General features: G+C 38.5%; 1 protein-coding gene across 1 annotated transcript; it reads left to right on the forward strand.

Annotated features, from left to right (window-relative positions):
- The first annotated feature begins 11,358 nt into the window (after nt 1-11,358).
- CTLA4 (cytotoxic T-lymphocyte associated protein 4) lies at nt 11,359-17,504 on the forward strand. The gene is given in 4 exon segments (NM_001003106.1): nt 11,359-11,526; nt 14,125-14,472; nt 14,945-15,054; nt 16,302-17,504. Coding segments are annotated over 4 exon segments (672 nt in total). The 5' UTR covers nt 11,359-11,417; the 3' UTR covers nt 16,407-17,504.
- The last annotated feature ends 1,203 nt before the right edge of the window (nt 17,505-18,707 follow it).

Below are 18,707 nucleotides of genomic sequence, written 5' to 3' on the forward strand. Positions count from 1 at the left end.
CTATCTGCATGTGAGGATCAGTTTCTCCTTTCTACAATGAATCAGAGGTCAAAAGATGGACCTTAAAGTCCTGATTCCCATATTCAAGATCTCAGTGAATTAGGGCCTGCATAGCTCAACAACATTAAATAAACTTATCTTCCTCTTCTAAAATTTACCCCCTAACATCTCCCTCCCATATTGATCACATAATCCATTTATTTGCATCTCCAATAACCATGCACATAATATTACTTATCTCTGGGGAAAGGAATGTTTTTCTTAATATGTACAATATTTTTCACAGTATTCTAGGAAAATTAACAAAGAAGTGCTTCAGATTATTGTGATGCCAGTGAGGTAACAAAAGTAGAGAAGCTGATGGTACAATATGTTGCACTGGTAAAATTGCTTCTTTGGTTGATATTTCAGAAAACTAGAGTTCTTTTTTATACTCATCTTGGATTTCAAACCTCTGCTTGAGAAAGAAGAGGCTAAATTCATATCATATGGTCTTCAAACTTCCCCAAAACAGAAATGTTTAAGTTCTGATGAACTGATAGTGTTCTATAAATAAAAACACTTTAATGTTTATTGTTTGTAATATATATTTTTCTAATCACAAATCATACACATACATTTAAAAGATGGAAAATAGAGGTAGATAAAATAAAAAAATAAAAATTCTATAATAATCATTGTTAGCATGCTACTATATTTAATTCTGCATGTATTTTCACTTTATTTTTACAAAATGAATCATATTCTAAATATAATTTTCTAACCTGCTTTTTCCATTTACATTTCACAAAGGGGAAAATATACAGATGAGAAAATTAAACTCTAGTGAGATTATATGATTATATGATGAAAGTGATTTCCATTTAGGTAGCATTAGAGCTACATCTACAATTCAAAACTCTGAAATCCCATGTAACCATTTTATGCATTTTACTCTTTATTTGCCATAACCAAATCTGAAACAATAAATCAGAATTAGAGTGTGAAGAAAATCTTATCTTCCCCTGATGTGTTTTAGCTTGGCTGAATGTTTGGTAGGAAACAAAGTAGTAAAGATCCAGAATTTACTGAAAATACCTCATAGAAAATGATTTGTAAATTTTACTGATTCGTTTTCAATCTTTAAAGCTTCAAATTGAAGTCTGCATGCAGGAAACAACCAGGTTTGAGGCATTGAATCTTGGTGACATCCCAAACTCCTATAAATCTATAAAAAAAAAATCACTGTCTAACCCAGTGTCATTGAAATATGGTTAAATCTAAGAGTTTCCTGGCTTAAGTTGGTGACTTAAAAATAAAAAACATTTATGCTGCAGTAACTTGAGTTAAAGACTTTTTAAAAAGGTTCTAGGAGTCTTATCAATCACAATCATTTTATTTGCTACATTTAGTACTGAGTGACATTATCTGTACATTCTTTGTATAAAAACATCTAGTAGAGCATCTTTTTTGGGTTTTGTGATTTCAAGAGGTTTTTGGAATTTTATGAAAGTTCCACCCACAATCAGAACCAATGTTATCTTATGGCTGATTAATTCTGTCAGATGGGTCAGAATTGATATTTCTTTGAATATATGCAAATTATACTTCATTTAAAGTTTCTGTTTTGTCTTTCTCTCCTCTGTTTGCTTCTCATTTCCCTTCTTTCTTCTCATTTCCCTCTTTACTTCCATCCTCTTAAAATAAAAATCTTGACGATTTTCCCCCCAGTTTTTCTTTGCTATGGGAGATACTGAATTCAATGAATGTATTCGGATTTACAGAGTACATTCACTTACATAGACATTTTATGATGCTAATTAAAAGAAGGCCTGGATATCTAGAGAGAGTCAGAGAATTTGGAAGTAATTTATTTTTTCAAATAAAAACAGTGGTTACAAATGATAAGAAAAGAAATTGCATTTGCTCAACAATACTTATCACCATAAACTTACTGAATTTGTCCTGTAAATCAAAATAATAAATTCCAGTAACAAAGATTTAATTTTTTAAAAATCAACTTCCTTTAGCTTTTTTGTATCATGAATTAAAAATTTCTAACAACCTCATATGTTCTTCAGTACACATTTGCCTTTCTTATCCAAAGGGTGAAATGCAGGGCATGTAGTTAACTGATGCTTCTTGACCCGCTTATATTTTGTAAGAACAGGAAACAAATGTTTGTGGTATATTTTCCTTGTTGGTATTTTTTAACCAAATAACACAAATGGCCAGAATTAAGAAGTTTGCACGAAGGGTAGGAACCTCATATGATCTAATGAACTTAAATAATGTTGAGAAATAACCAAAATACAAGCAATGCATTTTTCAGGATTTTAAAGTCAATATCATTTCTGTAACATGATTCTCTTAGATAAGTACAGAAGCTGGGTTCTATGTATGTGCCAGACAAAAACGGAAGACCCGTTTTGTTTCAGTGCATTACTCTTACAGCCTTCAGCAGGTCCTGATGTGCTCATGTAAGTGAAATTATTTAGTTTCCTGCTCATGGTTGAGGCTCTGGGACAGAGATTTTCCTTTTAGAGCATAATCCATGATATAGGGCCTGCTAAGGAAAGCTGCTAAATGCAACCAGCTGCTCCTAAATTATATTCTCCTAAAACACACTTGAATAATACAGTTCACTGAGCCAAAATTTCCTACATGGCCTCTCTCCATCTCATTTAGTTATTCCACAACTGAGTAACCTGTTAGAAAATTGTGCCCAGGGAAAGGCAAAGCCAAATGATCCATATCTCAGATTCTGGCTGGTTATGATTCAGTGTGATGCGTGGTCAGAACTGTAGATGATGAGGAAAAACAAGAATGTTTCTCCCTTGCCTCAGCCAGTTAATGATGCATTTACCAGTTCATTCTTTTTATACTTGGAAAGAAGCCAACTTGGCTACAGACTTTGTCCAGATTACATTCAGAGAAGAGCAAAAAGCATGGCCAATACATATTGTAAGACCAACGGGATGCTTTCCAAGATTGCGAATGACAATTGAATCCATCAGTCTGACCATATTTGTGTGTGTGCATATACATATAACATAAAATTTACCATTTTAAACATTTTAAAGTATTTAATTTAGTGATATTTAGTATTCACTAAGTTGTACAACCATCATCACTACCTAATTCAAGAACATTTTTATCACCTGTACTCATCAAGTAGCCACTCACCATTCCTGCCCCTCCCCACAATACCTGGCAATCAATAGTCTGCTTTCTATCTCTAAGGACTGGCTTATTTTAGATATTTCAAATATATGGAATCATATAATATGTGGCCTTTCGTGTCTGGTTTCTTTCACACAGCACAATGTTTTTAAGATTCATCTGTATTGAAGCAGGCATCAGTACATTCATTCCCTTTTATGGCTGTGTGATATTTCATTGTGTGGATATAGCACATTCTGTTTATCCATTCGTCAGTTGATGGACCCTGGGGTTGTTTCCAGCTTTTGGCTCTTGTGATTGGTGCTGCTATGAGACCATAAGTTTTAATTTTTACTCAAAATTTTATTTGCTGATTTGTGTTTGTAGGCACCTAAAACCTACCAGGAAGTTTGGTAGCGCTGGGTTTCAAGTTGCAAACTTGCAGGAAATTAGAGCCAGAAGCCATGTTAGTTTAAGAGGTCTTGGGAAGATTGTGAAAGATGGTGAAGTCAAGTGAGAAGAGAATTTGAGTTAAGGACTCTAGAGCCTCGTCTTGGTTCTGCCACCAACAGGCTGTGCATGTGATTTTGCATAGATCATTTCACCCTCCAACTTGGGCCTTCGTTTCCTCATTTACAAATGGGAGAACAAAGCTCACTAATGTCTCTTTTAGGATTCAATGCTTGTAATAGGCTGTGTGAACACACTGTGTTCCTTCTTATCCACATTTCTCCACCATCACAACTGCTACTGCTACTGCTCACACTGCAAAGGGGTAAAGATGTTTCTTTTGTATGCTTAAGGTGTGAATATAACAGTTTCCTATGAAACGGAGGCGTGGAGAAGGTCATGGCCTGAAATCATTCAAATGCTGCAGTAGCAGTAGGTCTAGAAATAATACGGTTCAAAATATGAAAACAGTGATTGTCTCTGTAACCAAAAAACTGAAATAAGTGCTTGAGGCTGAGATTATACCAGTCACAAATATCATGGGGAAAATAGATCCTGTCAAATGTTTGACACTTCCAGTGCTACTCTGTAGAGAGAGCATGTAACTCTTTGGTCTTGGGTAGGTTATTCAGCATTAAAGAAAATTTGTAATCACACTCCAAGCTTTCCTACTGCTTGTGCTAAGGCGAGTAAACAGTGACTTGTGACATTTCTGCTTTTGTAAAGTAGAAATGATACTGGGCTAGCTCAACTTGTTCCAGATGGAAATCAGGTACACTCTGAGGGCACCATTCAAGTGGGGTGAGCTGGGGTGCGTCACAGGTCAAATATCAGACTATTTACCTTTCCTTTTCTATTTCTTCATGATGATAAAGAAATAAGATCTAGAAGCACAGGAATAAAATCGAAATGTGTGAAATGTGTGATTCTTGGCAAGTCAATGAACTTCTCAGCATCAGTTTTCTGGTCTGTAAAATAAAGAGGTCACCAATTTTGAAAACACTTATTCTCGTGTTTGATAAAGCTGCTCACCCCAATTATTCATGGCTGGCTACGTTGCAACAGGGGTGAAGGATTAAAGAATAAAATAGAATCCAACTTTAATTTTACTTTTACTTGTGGGAACCTAAGGAGATTGAGGGATAATGGCTAAAACAGAAATATAATAAGAAACCATTATAGATAAATAGAGATAAGATGTTCAAAAGATTTTAAATTATATAAAGTAAGGAACTTAGACAAATAGAACACAGATTCCCCCTACAAACTCCTTAGACCACAGTTGACTTTGTCATATATTCATTCAAAAATATTTATTTTCATCTCTACATAGGAAAAAAGCTCTGACAGGTGAGGATTAACCTTCAACTGAAACAGCTTCAACATTTCATTTTGTCATTCAGATCAGCAAATAAAATTTGGCTTCCCTGACACCTCTTTCCACTTTCCTCCCAGCGAGGGGACAATGTAGACTGAAAGGCCAACAGGAATTGATTCTATTTCCCCACAAAGGGGTTGTTGGAAGGTCTACAGCTCAGAAGTATCCATTTTTACCTGATTTTATGATGTAGATGACAGTTCCTTAGGGATTGAAAATTAGTCTACCACGTTTATTTAAGTGAGTTCTTGTCCAGCCCATATTTTCACCCTTTAATGGTAATGAAGCTAAAATTTCTTTCCAGTCACTTTGCATATCATTTCCTTTCTCTTAGCTCTCTTTCGAAGTGAGATGATTGACAGGTCCTTCTTTAGCAATCACTTGGGTAGATGATTTTCTTTTTCCTTTGAAGTCGATTTTGAAAGGAGTTGTACTGTGATGAGCTAATTAGCACAAAAGCAGAGTATATAACCTTAATTAGGCATGATAATAGACTCAACGTAATGGGATGTCCTGAAACTGCATGCTATGCAAATATTAGACTTTTCATTCCTCCCATTACATCTGAAACCATCAAGCAAAGGATGTTTTGCAGTATGTACCACAGTCAATGCCAGGTGCATGTCTTTCAACAAAAGGTTGGTTTTTTGGGTGAACTAGCTGGGGAAAGGATAATATGAGGAGGTTTAGGGGGAAAATAAACTTAAAAAAACTGAAAAGTCCAATTAAGCTCAGAAAGAGCTTTAAAAATCCAGAGGAGTTATACAGTTAAGTAAAAATAATCCAATTACTCTACCCAAACTATTTCTCGTCTGGAATTCTAAACACACTTTACTGTAGGCATCACTGTAAATTATGCAAATCTCGAGAGATCATTCAAAGCCAGTAACCACTAAGAGTACTACAAAACCAGTCTGGGGTTTGCTCAAACTAGTAGGATATAGGAGGATAGCAATAGGAAGACAGTGAGGAAATGAAATCACAGTGAATCCTCAAGTCCTAATTTTAGCCAATTATTTTCATTTCCTTTACCACCAATCCCCTCCTTTTTTTTTTTTTTCTTATTAGATTGGTAAAACTAAATAACAGAATTGACTTTCCCCTTTCTACCCTGAAATGAAAATATCCAAGGATGGAGTGCCCCTAGACATTTCAGAATTCAACCACTGAATAATTGAGAACTCACAATATATAATTCTCAGACTATGTCTAGAGTTGTGAGTTTTCAGAATCAAATAGCTTATTGGTAAGTTATTTGGTTTCAGATACTGATCGGAATACTGATAGTAGCAGATAGTGTGTATTAGAATTGTCAATCCCTAACTTCAGTCTGATGTACCATCCCTTCATTAGAAATGATAATGAAAGGGTTTATATAACAGCTGAAGTTTGAAATCCATAGTTTTCTCTGTATTTAATATATAAGTTAACATTTACTAAGCACACACTGCATTCTAGGCAGTTTTCAACATTTCATTGGCATAGTCTCATTGAATCATCACAGTAACTCTATAAGATAGCTAACCATAATTAGCTGTATTTTACAGAGGAGCAAGCTCGGGATCAGAGAAGTTCAAAAGCTATATTCAAGATCATATATCTAGTAAGCAGTAGAGTCAGGATTTGAACTCATGTCTGACTCCAGCCATGCTCTTCACCACTGTGCTGGGCAATTAGTGTCTCAGTCCCCTGATCGAATCCTTATCATTTTCCCCAGAGCTGGAAGTGAGATGGAAGAAAAAGAAAAAGGATTGAGACCTAAATTAAAATGGAGAAATTCTCCATCACCTGTTATGTACAAAGGAGACCCTAATTAGATGCTGTATGTGAGGGTGAAAGTATGAGTATTGTGGAAATAGAATTTGAAATAAGGGAGACAGAATTGCACACAGTTGACTGTAATTAATACAATATGTTATTACTGTACATGAGATAATAGGGAAAAAATAAGTACTAAAATGGGAAGGAGAGCAGGATTTAAATCCAGTTTTTGCCACTATCGGCTGTGGGGACTGGATCAATCAGGGACTTTGCAGGAAACAGGTAGTTCAAATAAGAGATTCAGCAAAAGGACTATTTTAACAGTTATAAGGAGGGTGAGGAACAGAAAACGTTAATGTATGCAGATGCTAGAAACACTGGAAACTTGTCCACTCCCAGGGCTGAAAGGACCAAAGGAAGAAACAGTGAAAACTGGCTCATAGGAGGGGTAGGGGGTACCTGACAAGAGCTGTACTGTTACTGCCAGAGATAAGATCCTGAATCTGGGAGAGAGCAAGGAAGAAATACCCTGACCTCCTTCCCCTTGCCTTTGGATCTTCTTTGGGTACTTCCTATTTGCTGATCCCTCCCAGAAGCCAGTCTGCCAAGGAACCCAGTGGTCCACGGGGGTCTGTCTCCCAGGTGGAAAATGGATATAAGGAAGAGGGAATGGAGAATAGCCCTGAGCAAGTCACTTCTCTCTAAATTACATTTTGCTTATCTGTGGTATAGTGCCTACCATAACAATAGTGGCCTTATAATTTTTACTTTCAACTCTTTATTTCAATCTTAAAATAATTTATAAGAATAGTGCCATGAACACACAGATATACTCTTCACTTAGATTCATCAATTGTTAACATTTTGTCACTGTTAATTCTTTTTCTCTTTGTAATAACACAAACATACACACATAATCTTGCTGAGCCATTTGAGAGTTATTTGCTGACATCTTGTGACTTTATCCCTAAATACTTAAGTAAATATCATGTAAAAACAAGATGTTTCCCTATGTAACCCCAGTTACATGATCACACCCAGAAAATTTAACAGCATAATGTTATGTAATTGTCAAATATAGTCTATATTCAAATTTCCCAAGTGTCTCAATTAACAATTCTAAGTTGTTTATTTTTTTTAACTGAGGATCATACATTGCATTTTATTGTCGTGTCTCCTTAATTTCCTTTGATCTAGAACAATTTTTTAGAGTTTTTTCTTTTTTAATCTTTCATGATATTAACATTTTTGAAAAATTATAGGCCCATTCTAAAGGCCAGTTATTTTGCAGAATGATCCCAATATAGATTTGCCTAATTGTTTTTTCCATGATTAGACTCAGTTAATGAATTTTGTCAATCATACTACAGAGGTGTTGTATTCTCAGAATATTATATCTGGAGTCACATGACGTCAAAATGTCTCATCATGGGTGATCTTTAGCTTCAGCACTTGGTTAAGGAGGTATCTGCTAGATTTGTCTATTATCTTATCCCCTTTGTAATTATCAAGTAATCTATGGAATGATACATGTGAATATATCTTTGTCACCAACATTCTTTTTACCCAATGTTTTTCAAAATGAAAAATTTTTCTTGCTATTGCAGAAATAGTTTCATGGAAGTGTAATTAGGGTACCTGACACTTCTTTGAAAGTTTCTATTTCAACCCTCATGCTTTCTTATATTAAACTGTTTTCATTCATTTAACAAATCTTTATACAGTGTTCATCTGTGAAGACTGGCCTGTGAAATTTTCATCAGTGGCTTTATGGTTGCCTAAACTAATGTCTTTCGCTTAGATCTTTCTCCTGTGTTCCAGACTATATTGGCAATTATTTTTGAGTCTTTTCATCTTACCATCCCTATAAACTCAATGTGCCCAAATGGAACTCATCATCTTCACTTCCTGATCTGCTCTTATTATGTTCCCTATTCTAGGAAACTGTACTTCTGTTTTCTCAATGACTCTAGAAATAAAAAGGACTCCTATTTCTTGAATGTCCAGATACCATAGTATATCTTTTATGCATGCTATATGAATTATCTCATTTAATCCTTGCAATAGCCTTGAGATATTGTCACTATTTTCTGTAGGACACTGGGTTCTGAGTCCTAGATCAACCTAGCAAAGCCTTCATGCTAGGCTTCAAATCTAGTTCTCCTTGATCTTAAATTTTTTGCTTTAGTGTAGTAATTAACAGCATCACTGGCTTCAAATCCTGGCTCTACCACTGACTATGGGGGATTGGATAGATCTCAAGTCTCAGTGCCTTGATTTTTTTATTTCATAAATTGAGAAAAACCATAATCCCTGCCTTGTTGAGTTGTTTTGAGACTTGAGTGAGATAATATTGACAAACATTTGAACGATTCCTGGCAGCACCACAGTACCTCCCAAGCCATAAATCTGGTGTTCTCCATCTATTCATTTCTTTTGGATTAGTCCCCTCAGGGACTTTGTCATCACTGTTGTCATTGCCTTAGTTTTGACCAGGAATTGGCAAACCATGGTCTGCAGGCCAAATCCAGGCTTCACCTGTTTTTGTAAATAATGTTTTTTTAATTGGGGTATAATTGATATTGTGAATAATGTTTTATTGGAACAAAGCCATATCCGTTCATTATGTATTTTCTGTGGTTGTTTTCACGCTACAACAGCAGAGTTGAATAGTGGCAACGGGGACCATAAGACCTGCAAAGCCTAATATATTTACTGTCTGCCCTTTTATGGGCCAACTCCTGATTGCCTGGTTTTCCTGGTTCTATCTACTCCTTCTCCTGTGTAAGGGGGGGATTTTCCCTAGGATTTGAACTCAGACATGCTAATTTGCTCCTTTTGGTGCATTGGCCTTCAATGCTAAGAACATTAGCTTTCAACTACTATTGATTCCCATACTAGATTTGACCTCTGGCCGCAACAAGTGCTTTATGCCCTTTCCAATCTTGACACATGTTATTCTTTTTGTCTCGATACCCACCCCTTGCTCTTGTCCTCATTAATAAGCTCAGGTTTTACTTTCTCTGAGACACACTTTCTGACTTCCACAGGCTAAACCAATGGCTTCTGCTCCTCTGTGGCTATGTGACATGCTTCAATTCCAGCGTTTCTCTACTCTATCATGATCATGGGTTTACCTATCTTCCTCTGCTATTTCTGTAGGCTACTCTCAAAGGCCTGAACATACATTTTCCAGTTTTGTATCTTCAGTGCCCTCTCTGGGATCTGGCCCTTAGTAAGATCCCATGGGTTGCTTTTGCCTGCTAACATTTCAGCTGGGTTTGAAGGCTTATATAAGGTTGGGGGGAGGGGTATAAAAAAGGGCCTCAGGAGAAGCTCCCTGAGGAGCTGTCGTATTAGTTAACTGCTGGAGGAGAAGAAGGAGGATTGGATAAGATAATGGGAGAAAATAGGCATTGGAACAGCATGAGTAAAGTTGATGAGATCTGTAAGAGGTATGTTGAACAAAAAGAGGAAGGGGGCATGTGAAGAAATGCTGGAAGCCAGGCTAAAAAGAGAGGCATTAGGCCCGTATTCCACAAAGTGTCCTCTACTGTGCTGAGCTATATGGACAGTGGGAAATCATAAAGTGCGGGAATAGGCAATCACCATATTCCATGTTGTAACTGTCTGTTTGCCTGTCAGTCTCCTAGAAGTCCCTTAAGGCATTAACTGCATTTTGTCCAGTCATCTTTCAATCTAAGTGCATATCCCATATCACTGGCATATCACAGGTTCTCAAGAAATGTCTCTTTCATTATTGAAGTACATGAAAACTCCTCAGTATTAAGCGAGGTGGTCCCCAATGTAGTATTCTCTTACAGTATGAACACTGGTCCTGTTCACAGTTTTCATAAATTTAAGAACTTCAGTCATATTTAACCTGAGCTCTTGGATTTTATGCTTGAAAAGTTCCCTTTAGAAAGAAAAACATGTTTCTCCTCATATGGAAGGTTTGAATCTCTTGGATCATTTTGGCTGACTTTTTTTGGACCTTTTCCAATCTATTTTGTCTTTGTTAAGGCTTTTAAGAATACCTGAATTCTTTCCTAATCTGCAAGCCAGAGGCAAATTCATTTATTTCCCGTGATTTGGGTATTTTCTCTCAACAAAATGCTAAATGGAGCTTAGAGAAGTAAACTCTTATTTGTAAACCTGCCAGGGATGGTGAATGCAGGGCTTTTATTAATGATGTCTATGGACTAAAGCTGTCATGGGTCAAGGGCTCAGACCAGCAGCTTAGCAGCTTTGGAGATGTGAATGAAGTAAATTGGCTGGTTAAAGATGCCTAGATAATTGGACAAATTGGGACCTAGGAAGACTCCTGCACTCCAGGAAATTCTCCAAGTCTCCACTTATCCTCAAAGTGAACAAGAAGCTTCAGTTTCAAATTGAGTGCATTTTCCATCCATGGATTGGCTTGTTTTGTTCAGTTTTACTTTGAGTGTTTGAGGTTATCTTTTCGACGTAACAGCTAAACCCACGGCTTCCTTTCTCGTAAAACCAAAACAAAAAGGCTTTCTATTCAGGTGCCTTCTGTGTGTGCACATGTATAGTACATACCTGGGATCAAAGCCAGCTATATAAAGTCCTTGATTCTGTGTGGGTTCAAACACATTTCAAAGCTTCAGGATCCTGAAAGGTTTCACTCTGCTTCCTGAAGACCTGAACACTGCTCCATAAAGCCATGGCTGGCTTTGGATTCCGGAGGCATGGGGCTCAGCCGGACCTGGCTTCTAGGACCTGGCCCTGCACTGCTCTGTTTTCTCTTCTCTTTATCCCCGTCTTCTCCAAAGGTGAGTGAGGCTTTTGGAGGATGAAGGTGGAGGAGGTGTTTCTCCCACCTGTGTTTCATTTCTTTCAGCAGTCAAGGACAGTGATTTATAACCAAGCCAGAAGCCAAAGGTAAGACTCCAGTCTCCTAGCTCGGATAGCTCTGTATTCTAGGGCAGGCGGGGAACAGCTGGCAGCAGCAAATAAGCAGAGATACATCTCATAGTGGAGCACCAGGCATTGACGAGGAGCTTAATGAATATATCTGAGTTGGTTTGGGAGATGAGCAATTTCAGACATTTCTGTAAGATTGGAAGAAAATACTGTAAGGTTAAGTGACTTAAGAGAGGAAGGGTATCCGTAGCCCTTCACGTGTTTAAGTTTGGAATCAGGGTGAACTCAGGAATTTCCTTTTTGCAAAACATTGATTTAAGTGAATCATTTAAGTTTCTTTCCTACCCAATTTAAGATTTTAAGATCTTCTAATTCACTTTTATAAATGAATCGCTTGTTTAAAATTTAAGCCTTCTTTACCCGGTTCAAAGTTTTAAGGTCCTCAGTCAATTCTATAAAATAGTTGGCTAATTACTTAAAAAGAAAAGCAGTTTGAAATTGTAAAACAAACAAACAAACAAAAGAAATAAGGGGAGAAAGAAAGAAAAAGAAAGCCATCAGTCTGTTTGGCGTAGGACACTTAATTGCCATCTAACCTATCTGTGGACTTCAGATGCAGATTCCCCAGGTTTCAGATGAAATAAAACTCTTTAGAGGTTGATGCCAGGTTTGCTATAGGACATAAATGATGAGCATTCTCACTGAATTTCAACCTTTACCTCTCTCTAGACCATCTCCGTTAAGAAACCATGTAGTTTATATGAAATATCTTAGCTGCTCAAAAGATATTTGATGATTAAATTATTACCAGATAAGAAATATTCATATACACTTTCCTATTCTATATGTTTTGAGCATGTAAAGATTAAATACTCTTAGAAGTAATTATCTTTATTTTGTAGAAAATTTATCTCAACCTGTAACTTAGTTTCTCCCATTGAAAAATGAGTGTGACCAGATTTAGTGGTGATAACTGGGAAACTGCCTGAGGGGAGGACAGGATACTTGGGTCTTCAGGCTTAGCATCAATACAATAAAGACTATTGAGTGCTCTTATGGGCAGGTTCTAATGGAGGCTCCCAGGAGTTTATAAGCCAAAGGCAGATGTTGCAAGAGGTGTAATTAGTGCACAAAAAAGTTTATTACTTTACTTGATTAAATACTGCAATGGAGTTATAACAGTGTGAAGAATGCTCAGAGGATGCTCAAAGGATCCTCTAATAGACAGGGATGATATTTGGGGAAAAGACTGTTACCTATCCAGCCAGGGCTGCTGGATTAACACTAGCAATGGCTGCTACCGTACTATTCTCTCTTCCAAGGACAGATGTTGTCCAGTGCAGGTACTTGGGAGAAAGGACTAGTGATAGAGTGATTTATACACTCTAGAAACTCAGACTGGAGTGATAGGTTGGGATTGGATCATGGAGGACATAAAAAAACACTTTATTTGTTTTTGCAATCAATGGTATGTAAAGCATCAAAGGGTTTGAGCAGAATGAGTGACATGGTTCATCCGAGTTTTGAGTGTCACTGTGTGCTTGACTAGAGAGGGGCCAGGTTAGTTACAGGAAGGTAACTTGACACGAGGCCATCATTTTTTAGATGACACGAGCCTTTTTGAATGGAGAGCTGGCCTCCTTTGTCTTGTAAAAGCCAGAAGGAGAAAGAACAAAGGAGTATGAAGGTGTTCGAGTGAAGAAGGGAGAGTGGCGGAAGAGGTGGTGGCGGTGGCAGGGGAAGCCCACAGAAGTTAGCAGCAGGGTTGCCTCAGCCTACAGAGGAAACGACCTGGTACCCCCTGCTCTGTGGCTTCCTTCATTTATCAGCATCCCTCCCCCTGATAATAATGCCTGGGAATGTGGCAGCTGGCACAATGATCCAGGGTTCAGCCACTGTGGCTGATAGGGGTACAGGGCCAAGGAAAATGTAGGCAGAGGTTTGTGAGGTATGCATTGAGGGGTAAGGCAAGATTCTATACTTCAGCCTCTAAAATTTCCCTTACTACTCTTTTTAAATTTTATTTATTTATTTATTTATTTATTTATTTATTTATTTTTTTCCCCTACTACTCTTTATAGTTCCTGTAATTCTATGATAACCCTAGAATACCAGAGGTGGAAGGCACCCTGTTATCATCAAACCCTCCTTACTGTGTGTGAGGGAAAATGAAGGTTACAGGGGATGCATGACTTGCCCCCAAATCACATATTTCATGGGAGGGTCAGGCCTTCAGTTTGTCACATCAGTGTTCTTTCTGCTATAGGAAACTCTTGTCCAATAAGAAAACGCCTTTTGGAGTTTAGCTGGAAGATAGCCAAGAGATTGAGGGGACAGATGCGGGGAGAGGGAAAGGATGAGGAGTGCTTGTTGAAGGGAGAGAAGCGCTAAAGGTGAAGCTGGAGGGTACCCATCAAAGATGAACTTCTGCTAGCTGGAGATTTTGCTTGAGCCTGGTTGTGGGTGATCATGAATTTGCTGAGTTCCCTCTAATTTTCCTTTATTAGGGATGCATGTGGCTCAGCCTGCAGTGGTTCTGGCCAGCAGCCGGGGTGTTGCTAGCTTCGTGTGTGAATATGGGTCTTCAGGCAACGCAGCCGAGGTCCGGGTGACAGTGCTGCGGCAGGCTGGCAGCCAGATGACTGAAGTCTGTGCCGCGACATACACAGTGGAGGATGAGTTGGCCTTCCTGGATGATTCTACCTGCACTGGCACCTCCAGTGGAAACAAAGTGAACCTCACCATCCAAGGGTTGAGGGCCATGGACACGGGGCTCTACATCTGCAAGGTGGAGCTCATGTACCCACCACCCTACTATGTAGGCATGGGAAATGGAACCCAGATTTATGTCATCGGTGAGCAAAACCATATCACTAAGCTGACCATTTTGCTTTGCTGTCCTCTTTGCATGAATACAGTTTTGTTCCTTCAGGTGGTTCATTTTTAGGATTATGGAAATTCTTTTTAAGAATTCTTTGCCATACCACATATAGTCTGGTTAATATGGGTGTCAACCCAAACAGCATTCTGACTAAAAATAAAATGGTTTGGGGATAGTGTTTTTTCTACTAGAGGTTGGGGCCCTCATTCTGGAATGATAATCATCGTGAAGTTTATCAAGGCCTTGGGGCAATTGATAGGACATTCCTGGGGAAGTGACTCCCATTAGACAGACTTACCTGTGAACTAGCAATACTATTTAAAGGTGGACACCAAGGTTGGAAGCTCTTCTAGAACCTCTTCCTTTTCTCACCAATGGGGACGGGGAGTAGGGCCCTAAAGTTTAAAGAGTGTTTCAAGGAACTTCTGCTTTGTTTTCCGTCACAGATCCTGAACCTTGCCCAGATTCTGACTTCCTCCTCTGGATCCTTGCAGCAGTCAGTTCGGGCTTGTTTTTTTATAGCTTTCTTATCACAGCTGTTTCTTTGAGCAAAATGGTGAGTGCAGTGCTGACAACATACCACTTTGGGTGGGGATGCCTTCAGTGATAGCGACTGACCAAATGACGCTGTTGAGTTCAGTTTTCTTGAGATGAAGCAATAAATGAAGAACAGTGGTAAAGGAAGGACAGTGGTAAAGAACGCACTAGAACCCTTGGCATTGGCCTTTGAGGTTTCAGGATGACTAACATTTTAGATGAGTGTGTTTGACATTGAATGTTTGTGTGCTTCTGAACAGGGTTTCAGTTTGAGTAACCATTTGAATAACACAGGGCAGCTGTTTTGTTCTTTGTCTTCAAGACAATTGTACCTAATAACTCTGAAACATAAGATTAGGTTGGGCAAAATGCTGCTATAGAAGACCTCCTGGATGGATTTTATTCTCCCCCTTAACATCCCTCTACTTCCCCTGGAAGCCATCTCTTGGTGCTACCCTGCTTGTGCCACCATTATCAAAGCTATAGTTGTCCACACAACACCAGGCCGGGGCTTCCTGTTATCCAGTCTGCTCAAATGGGAAGTCTTGCTTTCCCCTCCAGCCCAGTTTTTATTTATTTGCAGTTGCTTGTGGAAGAGATGTAGGTATGGAGTTAGGGATCCTGTCAGGCTTTCTTTCTGATGGTCCCTTTCAACCGCCTCTGCCTATGGTTGTCTTTTTCACCACAAACTCTCCTTCCTTGCCTCTCTCCTCTTCCTCCACCTCCCCTCTCCCCCAACTCAATTCCAAGATCCTCTGCTCAACTGTTCTATTGCTGTAGATTCTTCCTACATTTGCTAAAAATTGTCACAAAGAACAGTAGACTAGAATCTCAATTTACTGAGGTGATAAAAATTGGGAACTAAGGCAGACAGACAAAAAGTAATAAAGAGTATAGGAGGAGTGGAGATGAGAAATACAGCTCTAGAACAGAATAACTGAAGTTTATTATCTTATCAAGCTCTTCTCCTCACAGATAAGATGTAGTCATTTACCATCGATATTTTGGGTGTTCTTTCTAAAGCTTTCTCAAAGTCTCTTGCAGCAGTGAAAATGATTACTATTTTCCATCAATAGCACAGAGTGATTTATCTAAAGTGAATTATAAAAGCTAAATCAAGAAAATCTCCTGGGGCTTATAATTCTGTACATGTGCATTCATTTTTTTCCAACGGAGTGGGGACCAATATTTGTTGAGTCCTATTATAGCTAGAGACAGCTTCTGTATTTCTCAATAATAATTACTGCTTCTTTTTGTGTTTGGCAGCTAAAGAAAAGAAGCCCTCTTACCACAGGGGTCTATGTGAAAATGCCCCCAACTGAGCCAGAATGTGAAAAGCAATTTCAGCCTTATTTTATTCCCATCAATTGAGAGATCATTATGAAGAAGAAAGAATATTTTCCAATTTCCAGGAGCTGAGGCAATTCTAACTTTGTGCTATCCAGCTATGTGTACTTGTTTGTATATTTTGGGGGGGGTTTCATCTCTCTTTAATATAAAGCTGGATGCAGAACCCAAATGAAGTGTACTACAAATTCAAAGCAAAGGTGCAAGAAAACAGAGCCAGGATGTTTCTGTCACATCAGATCCAATTTTCATAAAAGTATCACTTGGGAGCAATATGGGGATGCAGCATTAGGACATGCGCTCTAGGATATAGGTTAGGGAGTGGTGCGGTCCAAAGAAAGCAAAGGAGAGAGAGTCAGGGAGAGGATGATATTGTACACACTTTGTATTTACATGTGAGAAGTTTATAGCTGAAGTGACGTTTTCAAGTTAAATTTTTGTGCTATGTTATTTTTCATAAATGTAAAATCACGTGAAGACTTTAAAAATACTCACATGGCTATATTTTAGCCAGTGATTCCAAAGGTTGTATTGTACCAATATATATTTTTTTATCTGATAGTATTATGCATGGGGGCCACATGTGCTTTTGTGTATTTGTTGATGGTTTCAATATAAACACTATATGGCAGTGTCTTCCCACCAGGGGCTCAGGGGAAGTTTTATGGAGGGATTCAGGACACTAATACGCCAGGTAAAATACAAGGTCACTTGGTAACTGGCTTGGAAACTGGATGAGGTCATAGTTGATTCTTGTAGATGTGTTGGGCTAAATTGGTGTTGACATGTGCTTTGGGCTTTTATGTTAGCTCCTTTCAAAGATTTGTAAGGGAGTCAAAACTGGTATATCTGATTTAACTCCATAGAACACCATCGTCAAGTAAACGGCTCATTCCAGGAGTCTTGGAGGTATGAACTTCAAGGAAGCTCTAGTTTCACAAGGGCCCCAATTCCTTGCTCATGGTTAATGCCATGGGCAGAAAACAGCAGCAGGTGGCAGAACAGGGTGATGAAGGTTTCCGAAAACAAACACTGTTGGTGTTTTTTTAACTCACTATTTTCTGTGAAAATGCAACAACATGTATAATATTTTTAATTAAATAAAAATCTGTGGTGGTCATTTTCCAGAGTTGTTGTTATCTTCCTTGTATTTGAATATTGTCTTTGAGGTTGCTTTTAATGGATTCATCCGGCAGTTGGTGGAGTCTCCATTATTATTAATACTGGGAACAAATTGACAAAAAGGCAAATAATGCTTCATGGGTCAGCTGCCACCAGCCATTACCTGCAAGCCATTTTTGGAAGGAACTGAACTCCTCCTCTGTCCTTTTGTTTCTTCACAACTATTTGAAATATAAAGCAGGTTTACTGCAGATAACAGCAGACCTTCAGAAGTCACAGAGCATTCTTTCTAGCACAAATTCTTCATTTCCTCTTTCTTGCCTACAGATTTCTCAGCTCAACTCCTGCAGTTGCCATGGCAACTCCTGTGTTGTCAATCACGTTCCTAGCAGCCATTTGATCTGCTTCCATGGTAAAAGGAGCTTTCCCTTACGGCTTCTCAATGGACTATTTCACACATGGGGGAGAAAAATATACCCATGGTCCTGTGTTGCTATCAGCTGACAGACCTGAGCCTGGCCCACTGAACCCTCTGTGATTCTTGGTTAACCAATGTGTGGCCTCAGTCTACTTGGTTTCCTCTCAAGTTTTCATATTCTTGACCTCTACATCCTGTTATTGTCTTGTGAAATGATTCTCAGTGTGGCCAGGGACCACCTATAACTGAATCAACTGGGTCACTTACTAAAAATGTTGATTCCAGTGCCTAACCTCAGATGCATTGAATCAGAAGCTTTGGGTTATGGGGCTCTCCCAACAAGTTTCCCAGTGCTTCTTATACTCATCAAATTTTGACAATCACTGGGTAGATAGCCCCCGCCCCTCTTGCTCACTATAGTGCACATGCACTCTCTCTCCCTTTTTTTCCAGCGGGTGCTAACAAACAAATGAGACAGCACATAGTGAGCATTCCATAAAGATTTTTTAAATAAAAACGAATGTGTCTTTCAAAATACAGTAATCACAATTACCTAGAAGGAGCTCCTACTATGTTGAAGACTGTACCTCTTGCTCTCTTGGACTTTGATTAGAAGCCATGAAGAAACACACAATTTAGGAGCCCCAGTGGATAGTGTGATACTATTTCTACTTCTTTAAATATCTTTAGAGAGATAATCCTTTTCCATATTTGATGGAAAATTTAAATGACAGAGAGGGCCTTAGACAGAGGACCTCTCAGGTTTCTTTCAGACATCATTAGAC

The sequence above is a fragment of the Canis lupus genome, chromosome 37, assembly GCF_011100685.1.
Source record: "Canis lupus familiaris isolate Mischka breed German Shepherd chromosome 37, alternate assembly UU_Cfam_GSD_1.0, whole genome shotgun sequence".
NCBI lineage: Eukaryota > Metazoa > Chordata > Mammalia > Carnivora > Canidae > Canis > Canis lupus.